Raw genomic sequence first — 24,753 nt, 5'->3', positions numbered from 1 at the left:
AATTACCACAAACTTTATTCCAAATTCCCATTAGAGATCTAAATGGAATCTCCTACTTTATTTCAATGAAAGCAAATTGAAATTTACAAATCTAAAGCTTATTATGATTTACTCAACTACATTTAGATACTAATCACAATGTCAATCAACTATTCACCTAAATCAGTCAATTGTAACTGAAGTGTACTTTCATACCAAATCCAAAAATAAATAAATAATTATATAAATTTTAAAAAATCTTAAAATTTTACAAATACACTTGTTTTAAGTCACTTTATTGGGGGAAAAATAATTTTCATGATTTTTTTTCTGAAAATTATTTTTTTTCTAAAATTGGCCCAATTTAAAAAAAAAAATTCAATCAACTTCAAGGCTATTGTTTCCAAATCTTATATTTGAAAAATAATACTCCTAAATTTTTACAATATTAAATTATATTTTCATAATAAATTTTTAATCATGATCTTAGAATCTTGAAATACATTAGTCTTTTCCATAGTTAGTCAATGATCATTGATACTTCTATAACAACTCATCAAGATTGCTCAAGCCTTATGAACTAATAGTATCATTCTAACATCTCATATGGCATCTAGGTTCCTCAATGCAAAAAATCAAAATTTTTCTATGTTTTTGTGGAAGATGTAATGAGTATTCTTAACTTAGCTATGTGAACATGCAATTCTACCAAAGTTAAATATCAAGTTAACTATGTATAATAGACTTCGACTGAAGTCAACTATGGTTGACTATCCTAGGATACTCTAAGGACTAAGGATGAATTTGGGCACCCAAAAGAGGTTATGCCAAATTGATTTTACCAATACTCCTTTGAAATTCATTTCCTACATTATCTCTTTATCTTAGATTACCCCCTAACAATTAGACAATGATATACCTTCTCATTCTTAGATCCCTATTATCTTAGTTAATTTTTGATAAAAATTTACTCTTTAGAGATAATAGTAAATTTCTCTATAGCTAACATAAGAGTTTCTACTTATTCTCTTAGCCCATATTTTCTTCCTCTAAAATTTACAATTTATCATTAGGGGAAGCACCTTAGCTCTTCGTCTTCTTTAGCATCTTCTTTGCATCCCTCTTGCCAAGGTCTTGTCTTAGGCCTCTTTCATTGCTATTCATGGAGGAGGACATGAATGATTACTCATATACTTCTTTCTTTTCTTTTCTTGCTTGCCACAAGGGCTACATCCCTTCTTCTAGGACCTTCTATTTTGCAATTCTTGATTTGTGCAATTTCATATTAGAAAAGACTCGAGATTACCTCTATTCGTCGCTTCCACATGAAAAATCCTCCCTCAAATTTCAATGGACGAATGCTCTATTAGTTTCCTTCAAACTTCAATGGATGAATGTTCTATCAAACATGGTCATATTTTTTGACAATTAATCCAAAGAAGAGGAAACTCACTGATATCAATTGTTGTAACCGGTAGTGAGAGGTGGCCGAAAACTAGAGGGGTAGGTGAATATTAAATCTTCTTTGATGATAACACACAAATGCAATATATAATAGAATTAAAAACACACAAGACATACCAATGCTAACCTTGTTTTTTGTGGTTAAAAACCCTCGTTTCTACTGCATCGTATATAATCCTTGAGCAAATTACACTAAAAAAACCTTCTATATTTTCCCCTCAATCTTCTTTTAGAGGTGTGACGAAACCTCTTACAAGTTTACAAGGGTACATTGAGGTTTACAATTGAGAAGAAAAGAGGTCACAATGAGCTCTGAAAGTTACACAAATATAGCAATAAACATTAACTCTTAGGGCATGTTTGGTTCAAGGTTATCTTTGATAACCTTGGTTATCCATCCAAGGTTATCCACCAAAACCTTGTTTGGTTTTGGTAATTTATGATTCCTAAGTTATGCTACATGCCTGACACATCAGCAAGTTGGGCATATAGTCCGGAAACAGAAAACCCCATAAAACTGGGGTTATCTTTGATTCCCTGGTTAACCAAAAAATTAAGACAATATTATCCTTCGTTATTTACCCTTTGAGACATAAATAACCTTATAGATTTACCAAATTTCAATCAACCCCTCCGATATAATCCAACCCTCTCGAGTGAACACGTGAAACCCAACCCGCCGCTCCTCCTCTCGCGAACACGAGACGGAAACCCTACCTTTCGCCGCTTCTCCTCTCGCGAACAGCACGAAAACCCTAGCCTTTCGCCGCTTCTCCTCTCGCGTACACGCACGACCTTTTCCCTCTCGCGGCGACCTAGCGTCGGTTCTCTGCGACATCCTCCCTCTCCCGCACACGAAGCTCAGGCCTTCTAGCGGCGTACTCATGTTCGTCGACGATCCCCACTCGGCTTCTTGGAAAAGGTATGATCTTAGAACTGATCTTAGCGTTTCTCTGCACCGGTTGTCCGCGACATCCTCCCTCTCGCGCACACGAAGCTCAGGGCGTCTAGCGGGGTTTTTTTAGCAATTGTTGCATCCTGATTTGGTCGATTTGAACTGATTTTATACACTGCATAAAACTGGGTCTTGGTTAGTTGTCCATGCCTCATGTCCTTGTCCTCCCCTGCAGAGGAAGCGAAACGCACTCCATTTGTTCCTCTTCTGCCTTCCACTGCCGATAAGGTTAGGGTTCTGAGTTTCCTTCGACCATCGTTTTGTACTGTGTACTGACAATTGTCATTTGGATGATGTTTTTTTTTTTTTTTGGTGTTATGCGTTTCCTCGTATTGATAAGAAGTGTGTTCTGGATGCGTAGTGTTAGTCTACTGACAAGAGTTTTATAACCTTTGATTGAAGAGTGATTCAGGAAATGGGTTCTGAGGATATAGGTTTATTAGTTGGAGGGTTCTGAATGCTGATCATTAATAAACCAAACTAATATGTTAATGAATGTAAAACGCGAAAAGTAACTTAAGATGTCTCCTAGTTATGTTTACCTCAAAGGAAATATCTTTTAACATTTCTTCACAAAAAGAGTCATCCAAAGCCGTAGCACTCTTGGTTGCTGCTTCTGTGACAGCAATTGCATCTTCCTTTAGGCAATCAAGTTCATTGAGTAAAGCTTCAGCTGAAATCATGAACACTTTATAATATTTATTTGAGTAAAAAGACCATTAATTAAAATATTAATCTAATTAAAAAGACCATTTATTTGCGTCTTTTGAACTTTTAAAATGTATACTTGTTAGGCTTCTGCTTAATGAAAAAGATAGTGTTAGATTGACACTAACAGAAGGCATGTACTCATCCTATTGCATATGGGCTCAAACCTAAACAATGACAAAAACATATCACTAAGATAAAACTAAGCTTTTGAGTGTATGTTGTCCTCTTGCTATATATTTTTTCTAAACCTTAATTCCAATGAATTACTTTTCATGAATACTCAGTTTCCTATGTGCATTATAAATACATTTTTCAACAAGGAATACTTTAGCTGAGAACAAAAAGTGACTTGCAAGCCAGTTTCGTTTGCATGAATGATAACAACTTACAATTATACTTGATTAGTTGTTGTTTAGTACTTGTTTTGTGTTGTTTAATTCTTGTTTAGTTTTTGTTTGGTTCTTGCAACTTGTAAGTTGAACCTACAAATTCTCTTTCAACTATTTAGTTTTTGTTGTAACTTGTTGTTTACAATTTGAAATTTTCTACCATGCTAATTTATTATTTGGTTCATTGCCCTATTTACATGATAGGTTGATATGACTCAGTTAGCAGTACGACAGGAGATGAAAATGATTTCTGTACTTATTATGCGTATGAAGATGATGGAAAGCAAGTTATTTATGCTCTTATCGTTGGCAATGGTCTTAGCTATTAAGAGGAGGAGTGCTAGATTGAGGAGGAGCATATCATATGCTTATCATGCATTGTCTAGATATAATATTAGGTCTGTAAACATAAATGAGATGGCTTTTCATAGTGATCGACAATGTGTTGATAACTGTAGGATGGATAGAAGGTCTTTAAGCAAACTTTGTTATTTGCTAACGACGCGTGGGAAATTGAAAGGGAATAGAAATATGTCAATTAATGAACTTGTAATATCCTTTCTTCACATTATTGCACATAATGTGAAGAATAGGGTCCTAAAACGGCAAACAGCTAGATCCGGCGAGACAATTAGTAGGCATTTTCATTTAGTTTTGAACTCTATTCTGCGCTTACACAACATTTTGCTTAAGAAGCCAGAACCAATCCCACGGATGACAGGTGGAAATGGTTCAAGGTACAAGTATATGATTTCTATACATTTTTTATATTAATCAATTTAATGTACATAATAAAATAAATTAATTTTATAATATTTCTTTGAGTGTAGGGTTGTTTGGGAGCATTAGATGGGACTTATATTAATGTCAATGTGCCAGAAAATGATAAACCTAGGTATCGAACCAGAAAAGGTGAAATTGCAACCAATGTCTTGGGTGTATGCACACCGAATATGCAATTTACCTATGTCCTACCGGGTTGGGAAGGATCTGCGGCAGATGGTAGAGTCCTAAGGGATGCTATTAGTAGGAGGAATGGCTTGAAGATTCCTCAAGGTAATTAAGTTGTAATTATTGTAAAATAATAGTCACTCGTAATATATTTAACAAATATTTGGTTTATATATTCGATTTATATATACATATATATATTAATACTTGTTCACTCGTGATATATATATAGGTTGTTATTATTTGTGTGATGCTGGATACACAAATGGGGAAGGTTTTTTGGCACCATATAGAGGTCAAAGGTACCACTTGACTGAATGGAGGCAAGGTTACCAACCAGCGACAGCCAAAGAATACTTTAACATGAAGCATTCTCAAGCAAGAAATTGCATTGAGAGGTGTTTTGGCATTTTGAAAGCTAGATGGGCTATATTGAGAGATAAGTCATTTTATTCTGTTAAGACTCAATGTAGGATTATTTCTGCTTGTTGTATTCTCCATAATTTCATAAGGTATGAAATGACAATTGATCCGATAGAGACTGAGCTTGATGCCCTTAACTCAAATGAAAGTGGTGGTGGTGGTGATGATGATGATGATGATGATGATGATGATGATGATGATCTGATTAGGCATTGTGAGACCAGTTCTGCTTGGACTAAATGGAGAGACAAGCTTGCAGATGATATGTTTACGAGCTGGCAGTCATCAATTAATTAAATTTAATGTTCTTTCTTAAAATTTAGGTTTCATTTCGATGTACTGAACTTTTTAATTATGTTGTATTTGGGTTTATTATCCATTTGAATCATTTGAACAATATGATTGTTTCTGCATTTTGTGTATTATTCATTTGAATAATTTAATTATGATTTGTGCAAAAACAATGTGTTATTTGAATGGTTTAATTTCAGTTTTCAATGGAAGGAAAGAGCCAAAAGATGCCAAATGTAGTTGAAAACGTAGAAAGTTCAATGCCACTGAAGATTAAAAGAAAAACTCAAAGTACCAAACGCGTATGGACAAAACAAGAGGATGCTGCATTGGTTGATTGGCTTGTTGAGTTGAGTAAAGATTCAGCTTGGAAGAGCGAGAATGGTTTTCGAACTGGGTATTTGGTGCATTTGGAGAAACTCATGGCTGCTAAATTGCCATCAAGTTGTTTGAAGGCTACTCCTCATATTGAGTCAAGATACAAGCTACTAAAGAGACAATTTCATGCTATCACCGAGATGTTGAATCATAGTAGTGGATTTGGGTGGAACGATGTTGAGAAGTGTATTATTACAACAAAAGATGTCTTTGATGATTGGGTTAAGGTAACTTTTTCTACTTTGCGTATTTCCATTTCTTTGATAACTGTAGGTGTTTTTTTTTTTGCTAATGATATGTTTTTAATTTAGAGTCATCCAGCTGCTATTGGGTTAAGGAACAAAGAGTTCCCCCACCTTGATGACTTGATGTTTGTGTGGGGGAAAGATCATGCCACAGGAGCTAATGCAGAAACCCCTGCTGATGCAGTAGAAGAGATAAATTTATGCGATGAAGAGGTCGACACATCTAATGCAGAAATATTTGCTGAAAGTTACAAAGGTGAAGAATCTAATGATGCCAACCAAACAATAAGGAAATCTGAGACTCTGGATTCATCAATTTGTCCATCAAACAAGAAGCCAACCACTAGAAAGAGAAAAGGAAAGGCTGATGATGCTTTAGATGACTTGGTGGGAGAGATTCACAAGTATGTTATTGCTGTTAATGAGGCTAATGAGGAGATGAAGGGAATTTCCACATACTTCAAGAAACAAACCGAGAGTGGTGATAGAAAAATGAAGATATATGATGAGCTAATAGAACTTTCTGATTTCTCTGAGCAAGAAATTATGGATGTCGCAGAGCATATTCTCAAGGATGAACACAAGATTGACAATTTCTTTGCAATGCCAAAGGCATTTAGGAGAAATTATGTGATAAAGCAGCTCAATGAGATCCATCCAAAATGAGCTCAATGATAAGGCTATTAGGTTCTTGGTACTTATGTTTTGATACTTTGGTTTGAACTTGAATGCATCTTTTTGTTTGGATTGAACTTGGATGTATCTTTTTGTTTGGATTGAACTTGGATGAATCTTTTTTTTTGGATTGAACTTGGATGTTATTGGATTGAACTTTAATCAACTTAATGTGTTGGGTCTACCTTGGCTGTTGCCAACTTTGTGCATCCATGTGACAATCCTTATGGTGCTGTTGCCAACTTTTTTTTGGATTCACAACTTTGTGCATCCAATAATTTTGTTACTATTATCAAATAAACTTTTATTTGTTTATTGTGTTCACGAAGTCAGCAACCGAGGGAAGATTTTTTAGATATGTTTAGTTATGAGTTTACAATCAACAAATCAATATAATATTGTGCATTTAGTAGAATAAGGAGCATTTTTTATTATTCTTTGTTCTTTGACTCTGTTTTTGTGTCAATTTTGGTTGCTTCATGTGATACAAAGTGTGTTCCATCAATAGTGTGCAATATGATCCACGAACCTTGGCTCCAACATTCAACAATGGCTAAATTAGACATTCTTATTATGTTGTGCGGATATAGTTTGTAATATAGTATGATAATAACCTTTTAGTTTTCTTATCACATTTTGTATAAAACTGTTGTCCTGCCCCAAAATAGATTATCTAAAAGTGCACATATTGATGTTGTCTTACCTCATTTATTCCTCCTGTGCTTGTATGAACTGTTGGATTGCCTTTAGTAAACGTGCCATTATTGTTCTTCTTCCAGAATAAATGTTCTTCTGCCTATGGTTGAGATGAATAACGCGTTAAGTACCTAGGTACAATGTTATTTCTAATTTGTATTATTAGCGTTGCTAATGTTATCTCTAACCTGATATTCCTTAATTTGAATAGTTCATGTTTTTTTATTAATTATTGTAGGTTGCTAATCTGATTATACTTTTTGATTATTAAAGTTATTAAAATTATATGATATCATATAACAAATTTGAATCTGAATCGATTTTGTTAATAGTTTTAAAATAGCTAGAACAGATTCATAGTTTGTTCTGCAGGTTCATTCATTCTACCTTTTTTGGGGGTTAAAATGTAATATACTTACTTCAATGCAGAGGGTTTTTAATTATAGCATTCCTTATTACTCTGTTATATACCAATGTCTTTAAGCATGGTTAAGCACATATCCTGGATATAAAAATGTGCTTATCAAATATTTTAATAAAACTTGGAATGTTCATAGTAGAGAATCTGAGATTTATTTGTAACTGATTCATTTAGAAGTTACTTACTTTTCTTCTGTTACTGTGCTACAGTTGTGGGATTTCTTGATGGACCGTGGTCGCACTCTCGATAACCTATAGTAAGTCTGTCTAATTGCGGAAAAAATTATTCTTTGATAGCATATATAGTTCTTTTAGACAGCAATTTTGATCTTTGCGTACCTTTTGGGTTTACCAATTCTTCTACAGTTGTACAATAGAAAATGCACAATCTAACACACTGTTGACCTGATCACAGTGGAGAAATATTTGATGCCTTCAAGGATGTATTGTTACTGCAAGATAGTGTTGATGGGCGCATGCCTAACAACACTTCAAAATGCTCCACTTTTGAGAAGAATATCTTGTCTGGAGGCACACATCATTCTGTGCTAAATGAGAAAACTACCACAATTGACGAGGAGGATTACCGCATCGATAAAAAGGAGCATTCTGATGATGACTGGGAGATGGTGGAAGATGAGGCTGAGGCGCTGAGCTATTGAGCTAATGCCTAGTTTGATCGTATTACAGATTGTATAATACATTTTACATTAGCCGCCTATGGTGTTGAACAAACTCTTCATGTTGCACAACATTTAGCTTGGTGAAAAACTACAAATTCCGTTTGCTGTAAATATAAATGGGATCAATGTTCTCAGTATGTATTATTATTGTAAAAGAAAAAGGAAAAGAAAATGTGTCTTACAAACTAATTGTGAATAAATATATATTCGCATTGCCTGCCATTTCTATATGAACTTGGCTGCTATAAAAAGAGAATAGACTGGATGGACCAGTAACAATTCAGACATTGTAATTGACTAATTGTGTACAATAAAAAACAACAAAGTTTCGTTCATTAAGAAGCAAAAGAAGACAAGATATGAAGATTTATTCTTATATCGAGCTAGTTCATGCAACATCTCAACAACATAGCTGACAAACAGCAAACATGCCAAATTATTTAGCAAACCAAACCAAGCTCTTCAAGCACTAGACAGATGCTGATAAAGAAAGTTTGCCTCAAGCACAACCAAGTTCTGAAAGCAAAACTAGACCCACAAGAACACTGAAAGAGCAGATCAGTCACCCAACAAAGCGAGAAGAAAGGTCTCGTAGTCTCCAGAAGTCTTCTTAGCCACTGCATGTTCAAGGGGAACATTCTTCCTCTTATGAAACTTGTCTTTGATCTCCCCAAGATCTTTCTCGGCATGCAGTACGATAATGCATTAAAAAAATAAAATATAAATACTATAAAAAAAATATAAAAACATTAAAAAATAAAAAAACACATAAAAAAATAAAAAAATATACAGAAAAAGAAAAATAAAAAAACATTAAAAAATAAATAATAATAATAATAATATTATTATTATTATTTAGTATAGTTGGTTTTGTAACTGAGGGTAATACGGTAAAATATTAAACTAGGGTATTCATTAAAACCTTCAAACAAATAAGTTTTTGTTGCATTACCTAGGTTGAACCAAACAACATTGGTTATGTTTTATTCCCCATAACCTTGGTTATGTGATTACCTAGTAATCACATAACCAAAATTATACATGATGACTTGAACCAAACGCACCCTAAATTTCTCCAATTTGTCCCCTTTTAAAATCCTCTATTGCATTCAATTAAACTTGGTCATTCTGTCGTGTTAAAATGTTGACTAGTTGATTAGATTCCACCACCAGTTGACTGATGCATTATAGCCGTTACGTCATCTATCATTGTCTCACAACTTTTTCCCATTAACAACTCTCTGTTTTTTCTAGTACAACTTCAATCAATTTAATGCTTCGATGAGTTAACCAATCCTTGATCAATTGACTTAGCTACGAACTGAAATATTTTATTAATTAGTTGATTAGCCTAAGTAAACTGCTTGGTTGACTTAGCCACCATCAATTGACTGAGTTGATCCATTAGTCGACTGACTCCAAACCTAGCTGCATGTTGCTAACTGAAGTTCTTAAGTTAATTACCTGATCAACTCAATCACTAGTCAACTGAAAGCACCCTTCCATCAAATGGATTGTTGACTACTACCATTCTAAAAGTTGAGTCTGTCAAAGTTGAGTTCTACCCTCTTCTAGATACAACTCTCAACTCATCAAGGAGTTTTACCTTATAGCTCTTTTGTTACGAGGCTGCCTCCATTCAAGCTTATTGCCCTTCAAATCCACCCAAGCCTTCAACTTACTCCATGAGCCATTTTTCATGTTCTGCCTACATAGTTTGCTTCCACCGACACAATTGCGCTGGACACAACTGCACTTCAATGCCCTTTATCCTACGTTACCTCAAATGTCCAATGCGATCGTTGATAAGACTTCAAACAATGTGTATCAGTCACCCTTGGCCACACCTAAGTATATATATTCATCAAGTCTTATACGACCCAAAATGCACATATCAAACACAATATATATCCTAACATAAATGGTTTATCTAAACATCAAAGTCCATTGACAACAATCTTTCAACAAAATATGAAAAAATAACAGTACGAAATAATTCCCGTTCCTCTGTTTTTACATCTCCATTTTTTCAAATAATTAACTGCGTATTCTTCGTTTCCTAAACACCATATCAAGATACGGAATTCCTCTAAATGCAAGTCAAAATACCATCGCAAATGCCCCCAAGTAAACATCAATGAAGATACCCTAAGTAAAAAAGATAAACACTATACTCATGTAACTTGAAATTCTTCAATATGGGAGGTGTCAACAAAAGGTTATCCAAGAGGCCTACTGATAGGCATTTCATGATTCCTCCATTTCAGCTTTGCTTAGATATTTCAAGTCATGATCTTACGGAGTGCATCTGAAGAAACAACAATTGCAAGTCAATCTGAGTTTAATTTTCTGGGACTACTGGATTGACTGAGGACATAAACACCTAGTATGATGAGAATAGCGCCTAAAAACCACTGCATTTAAAAAGTATATGTTAGATTTTTTTCAATAATAACAAAAAAACTATATGTTAGAAAGTAGAAAGCTGGTAAATAGGAAATAAGAATTTACTGGTAAGCCCGCAATACATAAATGTGTTTATCCTCTCATGTTCATCATATTGGAGCAAGAGCAACCACATTACAATAGATTCCAAGTTGCAGTGTAGTTGTAGAGTACAATTATTCTGCTGTAACATTCTCAAGAATCCAGAACACTAATATCCTATCGAACAAATGACATTAATGAATTACTTTAGGTGCACAAAACAATAACTCGAAGGACTTCTTTCATTGGATGAAGTGCGTGAATAGGATGGAACAGGAGAGGGAGTCAAGGGAAAGTGAAAGCAACAGAGTTTACACAAAACAAACCATCTATCGCTTCTTGTGCTTTTCCTTCGTACTCTTCTTCCCAAATAAACACGTTAAATTTGTCATCATTTATGCAGAATAACTTGCAAGATAAATCATATATAAAAACTGTTATTTTGAGGACAAGCTTCTATAGATAACAAAAATGACAGTTAAAAATCCAAGTGAATGGCGACAGGAATTAGAAATGCAAGTTATAACAAGGATACTGCTTCTCACTCCTATGGTTCAGATGAATTATCAGCAAGTACAATGAAATTCCAAAAGCAATTATATTTTTGGATTTCAGATGGATAAATTATACATATATAATAGGAATAGATTACCTGTGAAGGCAACGGTTCTTTAAAGAGAAAAAATCCAGCTAGACCTGAAGTTAGAAAATTAGCGGCAAAGTTTGTAACTGTTGCTTGCAGAGAAGATAAAGCTTTAAGGCTATTGACATAGCATCCCCACATCATGACATTGAACAATATAACTAGGCCATATCTAAGGAACTGCAAGATTAAAATACGCAAGAAATATCAGTGCAAGGTAGAAATGGTCGATGCAATATTGAATCATTACCAACTAATTCTAAAATAGTGTAGCAATTGCAAGATGGATGTGCCAGTGTTGAATGGATAAACTTTGTGGTCAATTAAAAATTGTCAAAGGATGAGGGTTGAGCTTAAGTAGACTTTGCAAGTTTACGCCACCAAGTGCACATTGATCAATGAAGTTTTCTACATAATTTTATTTTTCATACCTAGAAATATAGGATCGAACTCGACGCTGAAATATTAACCCAACACAAATTTAATCAAAAGCGCCAAAGCGATGTAATCATGCAAAACTTATTCAGCAGTTTATCAACTAAAGCAGAGATAGACACACGCAACAAAAATAAACTATATTTTTTATTTCTTAATTTCTCCTTTACGTAAAGCCTTTGGACAAGTGGAGAAATCTTATAGAGAAAAAAAACCTAAAAATTAAGCACAAATAAAATAGACATGACAACACAAGAAAAATGAAAGATTACTCTAGGTGCTGCTGATCAAAATTGAAGCACGAGGTTGTAGCGTGTCGCAGTACAAAATGCACAAGAGCACGAGCCCAGAAGCACAAGAATGGAAAGGGATGATCAGTTAACTTTTCCTCAAGGTCCTTTATATAGCTCTCTTATATTGCTATTATGGCATTCTCCAATTGACCTAAGGCTCCTCGATCGCCTGGAGACTGCTAACATGACTGTAGATAATGTCGTCCGCATTCTCCGGTCGCCTAAAGAAGGGTCAACCCTGATCTTGAGCCAACTTATTCGAATTGTTGATAGCGCCTTGTACTGATGGCCTAGAAGCAGCTCTAGTCGCTCGTACGCTCCGATTGCTTGTACGCTTTGGTCGCTCGTATGTTCCGTCACCCTGACCTAGCTACGGTCGCCCCGACCTAGTTACGGTCGCCCCGACCCAGCTACGATCGCCTGGACTCTCCCACTTCGCTTGTCGAGAGTTATCACCAGTAGTTGCCTGAACTCCCTCAGGTCATCTGGAACCATTGGACTTTGATTCCTTGCAATGGTTTCGGGTAATGAGTATGATATAATATTTTAAGTTACTCACACTTACCTTGAGTCTAGATGTTCATCTCCCAGCTGACCAATCTAGACTGAGTTGTCAAGCTACAACTTACTTGAACTTGTTTGTCAAGCCTTCAACTCTCAGTTGACTCCACTTGGATTTTTCTGCCAACTCTACTTGGACTTTGATCCACCTAGTTCCTAACTAGGACTTTCTTGTTTGGTTCCCAACCAAGACTTAGCTCCTACCTAGTTCTCAATCAGAACTTCAGTTGTTTAGTTCCACTAGGACTTAATCACTGTCTGGTTCCCAACTAGAACTTAATTGCCTAGCTTCACTAGGACTTAGTCACTGCCTGATTTTCAACCAGAACTTCATCACTGCCAAGTAACCTCTCCTGAACACTTGACACCAACTTGTTAGATCTCAACAAACCTAACTTTAACCTTAGTCATACATCAAAACTTTAGGTTCAATGTTGTGTTCTCAGCACCAACAAGAAGGCCATATTAGTTCAGAGGAAAATTCATGTGGAATTTGAGGAAACCACATCGGAGCAAAGAACTTAAGTCTTAAGGTGATAAAAATTGGATACTTTTTGGCCAACCTTACGAGATGAGGATACACACTTCATGGAAAAAAATTGAAATTTGTTAGAAATTTATTATGGTGGTTTAGAAGCCCATGGAGAGTTGACACCAGTAGATAGCATTTACCATTCTATCAATGGGAGTTAATATTTTGAAGTCTTTTGGAAGAGAAATGGCCATAAATGTTCCTAATGATAGGAGTAATCACTTCTTGAAGTGAGTGAAAGTCGAACCAATTCAAACATAACTAAGAACCAATATAGGATATCTTCCCTTTATCAAATGCCATAAATAATACATGATCTTATGGAGGATGTTGTAGAGAAGATGAGCTATTGCTTGATGGAGATGTGTGGACAATGTGGTAGGAGGCGGTTGCATTAAGGTAGAGGAGCTTTAATGGAAGGTGGGACATCGAACAAGGAATAATAATTTAGCTCAAATAGGGTCACACCAAATTAATGCACCACCAAATCAAAGCCTCAAATCATATAGAAAATTGGGAAAAAAAAGTTGATGAAGCACAGGACATAAAAACACAAGCCTCTCACAAATACTAACTAACTAATACATAAAAACATGACACTTCAATAGCCTCAATACCAAACAAATTAGAATTAGGAATGAAACTAACTAACTGTGAATCAGAATAATCCCAAGAAATCCATACCAAATCAAAAGAACTACTAGCAAACTAAAATATATGATTTTTTTTTCACCAAAATAAAAAATGGCAAAGAATTTTTTTCAAAATTTAAAATTTAAAATAATTCCTAACTTGTCATACCTCAAATCACAAACAAAAAAAAAAAAGGGATGAAATGGATGAAGAACAGGATCATTATCTCACACAAAAATTAATAAAAAGGAAAATTTAATTAATCAAAAATTAATTAATACAAAGAAAGTCCTAATAACTTATCAAACCAAACTAAAATATACCAATCTTTTTTAACAACACTTGATTCAAATTCAAGATCCATTATACATCAACCATTCTACCACTCCCATCCTTAAACATCTAGAGCTGAACTCAACCGACTCAATCAAACTTCCAAAAAACTTCTGCCAAACTAGTTCCAATTCAAGACATCCCCATTCAACCTAATCTCAACCAAACATGACCTCCTCTTGCATCTGGTCCCAATTGGGATCTATGTTAATTCTTAATAACTAATAGAAGCGTACAATAATATGTTATAAAAATACCACAAGAATAATACTTTCTGCAATTACTTTATCATAGGAATTAATCAGTTCATAATGAATTTCTTAAGGATACGTGAGGAGATAGTAACACCTATGTGTTGGATTGCTAGCGGCCGGCTAGAGGGAGATGAATAGCCCTACAAAATTAAAACGAACCTTTCTTGATCTTTATAGCTTAAAATCTATCAACACTCGTATAAACAAAATAAATGACTAAAAAATTGTTGTTCACTACTTGGAATTCTGTTTTGCTTCCCCTGTACAAAAATTTGTACAAGCACAAAACTTTCCTAACAACCTATGTGTTCCTCATGAGTTAACTTGAATTGGAAACGAAACTTAACATTTTTACTTCAAGTTCAACTCATGTGTTCTTCAGTAGTTAAAACTTGGATTGCAAACGATACTTAATATTATTAATCCAAGTTCATCCCATGTTACAGAAGTTGATTAAATATCTATTTATTGGCTTCCAGGTTAAACATGGTGAGGCACTCGCCCTTCTTGGGTATGGGATCATCCACCACTTCCTACACAAAGCCTTTCAAAGAAATTGGCTACTTAAACTTCTTACAGTAACCCTAAGTTTAACTACAGAGACCTCAATAGAAGCACAAGATCAAAACACTAAATCGAAACACAAAAAACAAAACACGAAATCGCTAGCCTCTTGTGTCGGTATTTCAGGATCCATACAAAGAAAAACTAGTTATACCTTTCTTTGTAAACAAAGACCTCTTGATCTTCTGTTGTATTCCTCTCCTCCTCTTGGACGTCGTGTGGGTGACGATCTACCAAGATGAAATCCACCCGAACCACTTCTTCTCCTCCAAGAAATTTCGCCACCAAGGAATACCAAAATAGAGAACTTTCTTCTCTTCTTCTTCCTCTCAAGCAACCGGCCACCAAGTGCTCCTTCATTTCTTTCAAGTTTCGACCACCAAGAAGAGATGGGTGTCGACCTTAGAAAGAAGAAAGGGAGAGAAGAAACAAGGTGCCGCCAACCTTAGGAAGAGGAAAGGGAGAGAGGCCGGCCACCAAGGAAAAGAGAGGAGAGAAATTGTAGAGATATGTGTGTGTTTCATAAGGCACCCTCTGTCTCTCTTTTATAATCCTTGGTCATGGCAAAAAAAAAATAATAATAATAATTAAAATCTCTCTCTTTTAAATTTCCTATTGTGATAGCTATAAAAGGAAAGTTTTAAAATTAATCTCTCTCTTTTAAACAATGTAGAAGGCTACAAAAAAGGAAAGATTAAAATTAAAACTTCTCTTTTAAATCATGGTTACAAAAAAAAAAGTTTTGTTAAAATTAAAATCTCTCTATTTAAACATTATAGATAACTACAAAAAAGAAAAGATTAAAATCTCTCTTTTAAACTTTGTAGATAGCTATAAAAGGAAAGATTTTAAAAATTAATAACTCTCTTTTAAAACCATGTGGATGGCTATAAAAGGAAAGATTTTAACAAAAAAATAAAATCTCTCCTTTTAATCCTATATGGCCGGCCCCTTGCTTGGGCACCAAGTAGGGGTGTAAATGAGCCAAGCCGCTCGTGAGTTATTCGAAGCTCGATTCGATAAAAGTTCGTTTGAGCTCGTTTAATGAGGCTCATTAAGATAAACAAACCAAGCTCAAGCTTCACAATATTCGGCTCGTTAGCTCGTGAACATGTTCGTTAAGCTCATGAATCAACTTTTAAATAAAAAAAATAATAGTTTTGATATTGAATTTATAGATTTTATACTTTACTTATGAAAAATATAGACAAATATATTAAATTTATTTATTAGAATAAAATTATAAATTTTAACAAGAATATTATAATTTTTTTTAAAATATATAATTTAGTTTTTAATGAATATTTAAATTTATAATTTATATTTATTAAGCTCGTTTAGGCTCGATAAAATCTCGAATAAGCTCGTGAACCATGAATATATTCGTTAAATAAAGCTCAAGCTCGGCTCGATTATAAACGAGTCAAACTCAAACATCCAAGAGTTCGGCTCGGTTCGGTTCGATTACACCCCTAGCACCAAGCTTGTCCGGCCACCTCTTGGGCTCTAAGCTAATGCTTGGCCGACCCCCTTGAACCAAGCAAGGATGTGTCCGACCCATTACTTGGGTAAAAAGTAGACTTTGTGGATACAAGGTTTTATAAAGGCTACAACAGGGACCGAGAGAAGGAATTGGTTTTGGTCTCCCAATGAACTTGAGCTTCCCGTGTTCGCCCCGAACACCCAACTCGAGTTCATCAATAATATCTCATTCCACTAAAAAGTTATTATTGCACTACCGCACCAATCTCATATTATTATATGGGCTCCTTCTTATCATTTAGTGTGTTAGTCTCCCTGTGTTTAAGATATTGAATGCTCACTAATTAAATGAGTTACTGACAACTCACTCAATTAATTTCTAGCTCCAAGAGTAGTACCACTCAACCTTATCGTCATGTCGGACTAAGTCCACCTGCAGGGTTTATATGACAATCCTTATGAGCTCCTCAAGGGGACATCATCAACCTAGATAACTAGGACACAGTTTCATTCTATAATCAACAACACACCATATAAATAATATCATTTCACAACTTATCGGGCCTATTGATTTAACGAGCTAAATCATACCCATTGATAAATTAAAGAAATAAATACTAAGTATATGTGCTTGTTATTATATCGGGATTAAGAGTATGCACATCCATAATAACAGAGGTTATGTTTTTTTATGCAGTCAGTATAAAAGGAACAACCTCAAATGGTCCTGCTAAATAAACACATAGTGTACTAGTTTAATTTTTTAGTCCAGATAAACTAGTACCCAATTACACTACAACCATTCCAATGGTTTGTCCTAATCCATCTTGGTTGTGAGCTACTATTTATAATTTATAAGAAACTGATAACATGATCTTCTGTGTGACACCACACACCATGTTATCTACAATATAAATTAAATGGACAACTACATTTAACTAAATGCAGACATTCGACCAATGTGATTCTTATTACAAAATAAATGTTCATTCAATAAATGTTCATACAAAAAGTCAGGCTTTTAGTATACATCCTAACAATCTCCCACTTATACTAAAAGACTATGTTGTCATATATCTGCCATATATCTGATTCTCATCCCCTCAACATACCCTATCAAAAGCTCTCGCCGGAAGGGCCTTAGTGAAAGGATCTGCCAAGTTATCTTCTGATGCAATCTTGGCGACAACAACTTCTCCTCGCTTTACGATGTCTCGTATCAGGTGATACTTGCGCTCAATGTGTTTACTAGCCTTATGGGCTCGTTGTTCCTTCATTCAATAAATGTTCATACAAAAAGCAAAACATCCCCATTCAACCTAATCTCAACCAAACATGACCTCCTCTTGCATCTAGTCCCAATTGGGATCTATGTTAATTCTTAATAACTAATAGAAGCGTATAATAATGTTATAAAAATACCACAAGAATAATACTTTCTGCAATTACTTTATCATAGGAATTAATCAGTTCATAATGAATTTCTTAAGGATCTGTGAGGAGATAGTAACACCTATGTGTTGGATCGCTAGCGGTCGACTAGAGGGAGGTGAATAGCCCTGCAAAATTAAAACGAACATTTCTTGATCTTTATAGCTTAAAAACTATCAACACTCGCATAAACAAAATAAATGACTAAAAAATAAGAGACACGAAAGGGTTACTTGGTTACAACCGGGAAGGTTGTTAATCCAAGGAAGTTGGAGCTTAGTAAACAATCTCCTTAAGGCGGAGAAACCTCTTACGGTAGTTGAAGAACTCAATTACAGAACAAAACAAAACTAGAATGAATCACAAGTGTTATTCTGAACCTCTCGGACCAGGCTGTATTTATAGCCCTGGTCAGGGCACCTAGAAGGGTTCCAGGTGCCTAGAAGGGGATAAAACTTTATCCCTGTTGCAACGGATCGCGTTTGATGCCATCCAGATAAGGATCCTGGTCCGGGCGCCCAGACTGGGTTTGGGCGCCCGTACCAAGAAAGTCAACATCATGTTGACTTTTGATCCCGATCTTCCGTTCCGGTTCCGCTCACTTTGGTTCAGGTCTTCCACTCCGGCTCCGGTCATTTGGAATAGGGCTAACCCCAACTTCCGACCTTCGAGCAATCTTCCGCTCCGGCTTCTCGTCCCTCGAAAATGTCATGCGCCTCCTTCTCGTCCACCCGTGTACTCTTCCGACACCTCGTCCCTCGGATGCACCGAGCCCGTCGATTCTCTTATGTCGTCCTTCTCTCTAGCTGCGTCTGTCACTCTACTTCCTATGCATCTAAGTTCTTGCACACTTAGATACAAGGGTTAAAAACCAACAGGACCTAACCTGATTTGGTTGATCACATCAAAACTACCACGGGTATTTACAATCTCCGCCTTTTTGATGTGGTCAAACTCAAGTTAAGTTAGGGTAAACAAACAAATACCAGTTATAAAAATTGTTGCATGTAAAAATAAAATTTGTAAATCAAATTTTGTACAAGCACACAAAATTTTTTTTTGTTGTACTATCCTCTTAGACTTAAATCTTTACTACTCCTCTTTTTTATCACATTAGAAATGGGGTACCTTAAAAATAACTTTGAAAAAATCTAAATTTAAATTCCAAGGGAAAATAAAAATAATATGAAAGTTTAAAATTCTGATTTAAGTTTTGAAAAAAAAAACTTTGAAAAATTTGCTTACAGAAAAAATTTTAACTGTTCCAAAAATTCGTTAAGATAAAAATTAATTTTGTGAGATAAATAAAAAAAATCTACAAATAAGTGATGAAATTATTATTTATTTTTTTTCTTTTTAAAAAAAATTAATTTCTAATTAGTTTCTAACAAAATTTTTGACAAACATTGAAAGCATTTGTTAATTATAATTAAATGCTTAATAGATAGTCGATTAAACATTTCCGTAATTGGCTTCCAGGTTATGATGAGACACTAGGCTTTCTTGGTTATTGGAACAACAACCACTTTCTAGACAAAGCCTCTTAAAGAAAGTAAATATTTAATTTTCTCTCTGAAAGCCCCTAAGTTAAACTTTCAAAAACTTAATTTATGCATGATTTTGGAACCCAATATAGGTTCATTCCAACTTGATTAACTAAGAATATCTTTGGAATATATTTCTTTGACAATTTTTTAATTTGGCCCTTGTGATGAGGTACCAATTTAAACCATTATATCTTTTAATATGTGAGCATGCACGATTTTTCAAATCTTCTATTTCTATTCTCAATTTTTTGTTTTCCAATTTTATTTTATCAAAATCTTCTAATCGACAAGAAACAGCTAATGTTGATTTTAACTCCTTATTTTCTATTTCTAATTTATAAGACGTTTTAGTCAGAAACTTTATAAATTTAAATAGTTTATCAGACGGTAAGGATCGTAACCTTGTCGATTTCATCATCTAAGACTCCCCCTGTAGAGCTGCTCTCTTCTGATGTTGTTCCCCCTTCATCAATGCTCTCGATGTTCATTGCGGAAGAGCTTGCTTCGTCCTCTTTTTCTTGGTGACATGCCATTAACGTGATTCCGGCGTAGGCCTCGATTTCTGATTCTGATGAGGTTTCGTCCCACGTCGCTTTTAGATTCTTGTGTGTTTTCTGGGTTGGTCTCTTGTCTGTGCTTGTGTCTTTATTCTTGTCCTTGCTTTTCAGTTTTGGGCAGTTGTCTTTTACGTGCCCTTCATTGCAGTGGTAACATTTTACCTTTCTTTTTCGTCTCTTACCCTGCACTTGATTAAACTTATTGGATGTAAATAATTTTTTAAATCTCCTTACCATTAAAGTCGTTTCGCCATTGTCAAGTGATGTCTCGAAATCTGGTTCGTCCACTTTTACTTTTAAGGTAATATTTTTTTTGCCTTGATTCCTTCTTTAGACCTGCACATCTTGACTCATGAATTTCAAAAGTTGAAAAAAGCTCTTCTAAAGTGTTTACCTCTAAATCCTTTGAGATGAAATACGCATCTACTAAGGTTGACTATTCTGGAGTTCTAGGAAACACGCTAAGAGCGTACCTTAGAGAATCTAGGTTGGTTACCTTTTCTCTGAGATTCATGAGTCCGGCGATTAGCTCCTTGATTCTTGAGTGGAGGTGTGCGACGGTTTCGCCTTCTTCTAACCGAATGTTGCTGATCTAGTTTCGGAGCAAGTCCAGTCTTGCTAGTTTCTCTTCCGAGGTCCCTTTGTATAGTTTCAGGAATTTCTTCCAAAGCTCCTTGGCTGGCTCGTAGGCTTCAATACGGTTGACTTCTTGAGGTGGTAAAATACTAAGCAGATGAAACTCTGCTTTACTGTTTGCCACGAAGTCGGCTTGGTTCTTCTTCGTCCATTGATATTCTTCTTTGTCTTTTGGGGCTACGAAACCATATTTCATAATGATTGATAATTCAAAATATGTTTTAAAAATAATTCCATCTTCTTCTTCCAATTCACGAATTCCCCCTCAAACTTCGGTGGATAGAAGCTCGATCCGGCCATCTCATGTGTTTCGTTTGACGGTTAGTCCTCCTGAAGTGAACCCGTTCTGATACCAATTGTTGGATCACTGGCGGCTGGCTAGAGGGGGATGAATAGCCCTGCAAAATTAAAACAAACCTTTCTCAATCTTTATAGCTTAAAAACTATCAACACTTGCATAAACAAAATAAATGACTAAAAAAATAAGAGGCACGAAAGGGTTACTTGGTTACAACCGGAGAGGTTGTTAATCCATGGAAGTTAGAGCTCAGTAAACAATTTCCTTCAGGCAGAGAAGCCTATTACAACGGTTGAAGCACTCGATTACAGAACAAAACAAAACTAGAATGAATCACAAGTGTTGTTCTGAATCTCTAGGATAGAGCTATATTTATAGCCTGGTCGGGGCGCCTGGAAGGGTTCCAGGCGTCTGGAGGGGGATAAAACTTTATCCCCGTCGCAATGGATCGGGTTTGATGTGATCCGGATAAGGATCTTGGTCCAAGCACCCGGAGCCCGGCGAGTTCGGCCACCCAAACTGGGTCTGGGAGCCCAGACCAAGAAAATCAACATCCTATTGACTTTCGGTCCCGGTCTTCCGCTCCGGTTCCGCTCACCTTGGTTCGGGTCTTCCGCTCCGGCTTCGCTCGCTTGGGTGATCTCGGCCATCTGGAATTGGGCTCACCCGAACCCAACTTCCGACCTTTGAGCAATCTTCCGCTCCAGCTTCTCGTCTCTCGGAAACATCAAGCACCTCCTTCTCGTTCACCCGCGTACTCTTTCGCAGCACCTCATCTCTCAGATGCACCGAGCCCGTCGGCTCTCTCCCGTACCGTTTTTCTTACTAGCTACGTCTGTTGCTCGACTTCCTAAGCTCGTAAGTTCCTGCACACTTAGACAAGGGTTAAAAATCAACATGACCTAACCTGACGTAGCTGATCACATCAAAACTAGCACGGGGTACTTACACTATGAACTGAAAAGGAAAACCATTGAATATGCCGTTGTGCTTGTTGAAACAGTGCTGGTTAAACCTTACCTTAGTAGCAATGAAATACGGTGAGTTTAATAATACATACAAATGTTTCTTGTAAACACGTATTATATAATACTTCCGTAGGATAATCTTAAACAGAAGAGCATCCAAGATCAAGGGTGTAGTATTTTAGGCATAACTCCAAGATGAATGGAGTTGGTCATAAAACTGAATCAAATCTGTGAGCCCAAACAAACTAAATGAAGCAGAAAACAAGAAACTGAATCCCGAACCGGTAAAGCCAGCCATCAATTGAAAACAGAGAGGGATACAGTGGGATCAATAGACGTTACCCCAACTTCATTAGGTCACAAAATAATGAGAAGAATGCCTCTCTACACATCCGAACTTGAGCAATCGACAAGACGGACATGGGCTCGATGGACACGCGATTGAAGGAAAAGGAGGTAGCGTGTACCTGTGAAGAGACGAACTTCGCCGCGATCGCAGCAAGGGCGGCATTTAGGCCAGCGGAGAGAGCCCATATGTAACCCCGCCGTTCAACACCAGCCATCGAGACAAACGAGAATTGCCAAACGAGAAAATTAGGTGGTGGTCTCCGAGCGACGAGGACGTTGACGCAAGGCGTAGATCGGCAACGGGTTTCGGTTCACACACTTTAAATCGCAAGAACATGATATCTCTTGAGTCTTGACACAGAGACGATCCATTTATCACTTATCAGTAACATATATTTGTATTATTAAACTTTTAAAATATCATACTGAAATGTAAACATAAAAAAATTATTTTTTTGAGCAACAAATATTCAGATAAATAGATATTTAAATTCCTCGATATCAATTAATTAATAAAAATCATCAAATAATAATAAATATAATAGATTTATTGGGAAAAGGATTGTAATATAATTATCTTAATAGTGGAAGAAGGATTTTAAAAAATAAAAAAGAATATCCTACTGATGCTTTTTTATTCTTTTTCTATTTAATATAATTATCTTAATAGAGGAAGAAGGATTTACTTTTATTACATTTTCATTTTCTTCTTATCACATCCCTTTCTTTGGCACTTGGTTAGATAATTTTAACTTTTATGTTTGAAACAAATGATATCATTCTTCTTATCTTTCATGTCCTCTCATTGTAATTGGGCACATATCGTTATGTACTTAAAAGTAAATAGTATGATATGTTGGTACTCTAAATTTGAACTTCCAAGTATTCTTCCTCAATGTCTTTTACTTTTGTATTGTTGTTGTTGTTAACTAGTATTAGGTATCTAATTTATATCAACTAATTTTAGAATGATCGATTTGATTTTACAAAAAAATTTCACTGACTGTAGGATATATCGAGAAACTTTTACAATGAATAACTCATCAATCCAGCATTTTTAAGTTAACCATTCATTAAGGAAGATTCATTTGTTAATTCACCAAAACTAACACTTAATCCTTCTACATGAGACATTGAAAAGATTGTTGTCACATCATTACCCGAGGACTTTTAACTCTTCTTCTTTCTTAGAATAGGTGGATGATTCCTCACTTGATTTATCCAATATATAAAGCCTAGGATCCCTATTGATTTTCTCAATTCTTGGAAATTTATCCTTTTTGTTTCTGCATCTTTTGAAGATTTAGATTTTTCTTTCACTTTCCTCCACTTCCTCTTCAATTGGTTCATTTTAGACTTTCCCTTTCTCTGAGGTCTTTGATGTATACACACAATTTGCCTCCGCTAATCCTTACCTCTTCACAAACTTCATCTATCTCCAAGATGCTCTTAAGCACCACTAACATTAGGGTATTCCCAAATTCCTTAATCCTTTCATAAAGTTCAATTTGGTGTTCTAACCATTCTTTCCTTTGAATTTTGATTTCCCCTTCATCGTAGGTTGAGTATACCCTCAAAGTAAGGTAAAACTTCTTCCATTATTAATCATGAACTAATGCTCTACCATTCTTCCAAATTTTAAATTTTTTCTGGGCATGATGGAATCTTATAGTCTTTAGCGTACAATGGAAGATTTCTTGACTCTTTAGTTTATTTGTGCAATCAACCTTTCTGGTCTTAATCAAGTTGACAAAGCTCAAGTTAACTCGAGTTGAATTTTGATATTTAATCAATACATTTGTTGACGAGAGAGATGTCAAGTAAAATGAGAGTTTTATTTGAAGAGGAAGATCATGGGTGCAATCAACCTTGGGTCAGGTTAACCAAGATAATGTAGGATTGAACTCAACGTTAGAGACAGGATCGGAGGATGAATAGTATTATGAATTTTACAAATTAAAAATAACTAAATGTAAAGTAGCACAACAGAAATGATGTAAAAGTTAACTTAGCATATATTTAATTAATGGAAACAACACGATATAAGCATGCAAAAACTTGTATAGTAGATTATCAATCAGAGCAAAAGTTTGACACATACAACAATTATAAAAAATTGAGCACACAAATAAACAATATGGCAACATAAGAGAAATAAAGATTATTATGCTAGGTGTTGTCGATTGGAAATTAAGCGCAAGTTACAGTGTGTCATTGTCGCAGCATAGAGGGCACTAGAACACAAGCATAGTAGCATAAGAATGGAAAGGGATTATCTGAAAGCTCTATCTCGAGACTCCTTTTGTAGCCTTCCTTTTGTTGCTAATGTGGCAAGCTTCGGGCGACCTAAGGCTCCACGGTCGCTTGGAAGTTACTGACGTGGTTGCAATGTTTATTCGATAAATAACGTTAATTACGTTCTCTAGTCTACCTGAGGCCATCTGATCGTCTAAAGAGGAGTCAGACTCGCTCGAATCACTGGATAACATCT

General features: G+C 35.5%; 1 protein-coding gene across 4 annotated transcripts; it reads right to left on the bottom strand.

The window, feature by feature from the left end:
- Positions 1 to 10,152: 10,152 nt before the first annotated feature.
- LOC122038423 lies at positions 10,153 to 22,626 on the bottom strand. Of its 4 annotated transcripts, XM_042598169.1 has the most exons (5): positions 22,382 to 22,626; positions 20,509 to 21,046; positions 19,857 to 20,348; positions 11,400 to 11,570; positions 10,153 to 10,674 (listed from the first exon to the last, which is right to left on the bottom strand). In XM_042598169.1, the coding sequence occupies exons 3-5, from the start codon at positions 20,247 to 20,249 to the stop codon at positions 10,591 to 10,593; spliced, it is 648 nt and encodes a 215-aa protein (XP_042454103.1). In that variant the 5' UTR covers positions 20,250 to 20,348; positions 20,509 to 21,046; positions 22,382 to 22,626; the 3' UTR covers positions 10,153 to 10,590. The 4 variants fall into 4 exon arrangements, with proteins under 4 accessions (XP_042454103.1, XP_042454102.1, XP_042454105.1 ...); XM_042598168.1 differs by having other exon boundaries at positions 19,857 to 21,046; XM_042598171.1 differs by having other exon boundaries at positions 10,153 to 10,568; positions 19,857 to 21,046.
- Positions 22,627 to 24,753: the final 2,127 nt, after the last annotated feature.

This window comes from Zingiber officinale, chromosome 1A (genome assembly GCF_018446385.1).
Source record: "Zingiber officinale cultivar Zhangliang chromosome 1A, Zo_v1.1, whole genome shotgun sequence".
Taxonomy (NCBI): Eukaryota; Viridiplantae; Streptophyta; class Magnoliopsida; order Zingiberales; family Zingiberaceae; genus Zingiber; species Zingiber officinale.
Note: the sequence above shows the minus strand (reverse complement) of the source record. Positions and strands in the feature narration are given on the sequence as shown.

Bases quoted from the DNA above. Each gene is read 5' to 3' on its own strand.
- LOC122038423 (XM_042598168.1), bottom strand. From the start codon at position 20,249: ATGGTAAGGAGATTTAAAAAATTATTTACATCCAATAAGTTTAATCAA. The intron at 11,571-19,856 runs GTTACGATCCTT...TTAATCTTGCAG, and splicing joins TAGATGATGAAATCGACAAG to TTCCTTAGATATGGCCTAGT. The intron at 10,675-11,399 runs GTAATCTATTCC...TTTTAAATGCAG, and splicing joins AAGAACCGTTGCCTTCACAG to TGGTTTTTAGGCGCTATTCT.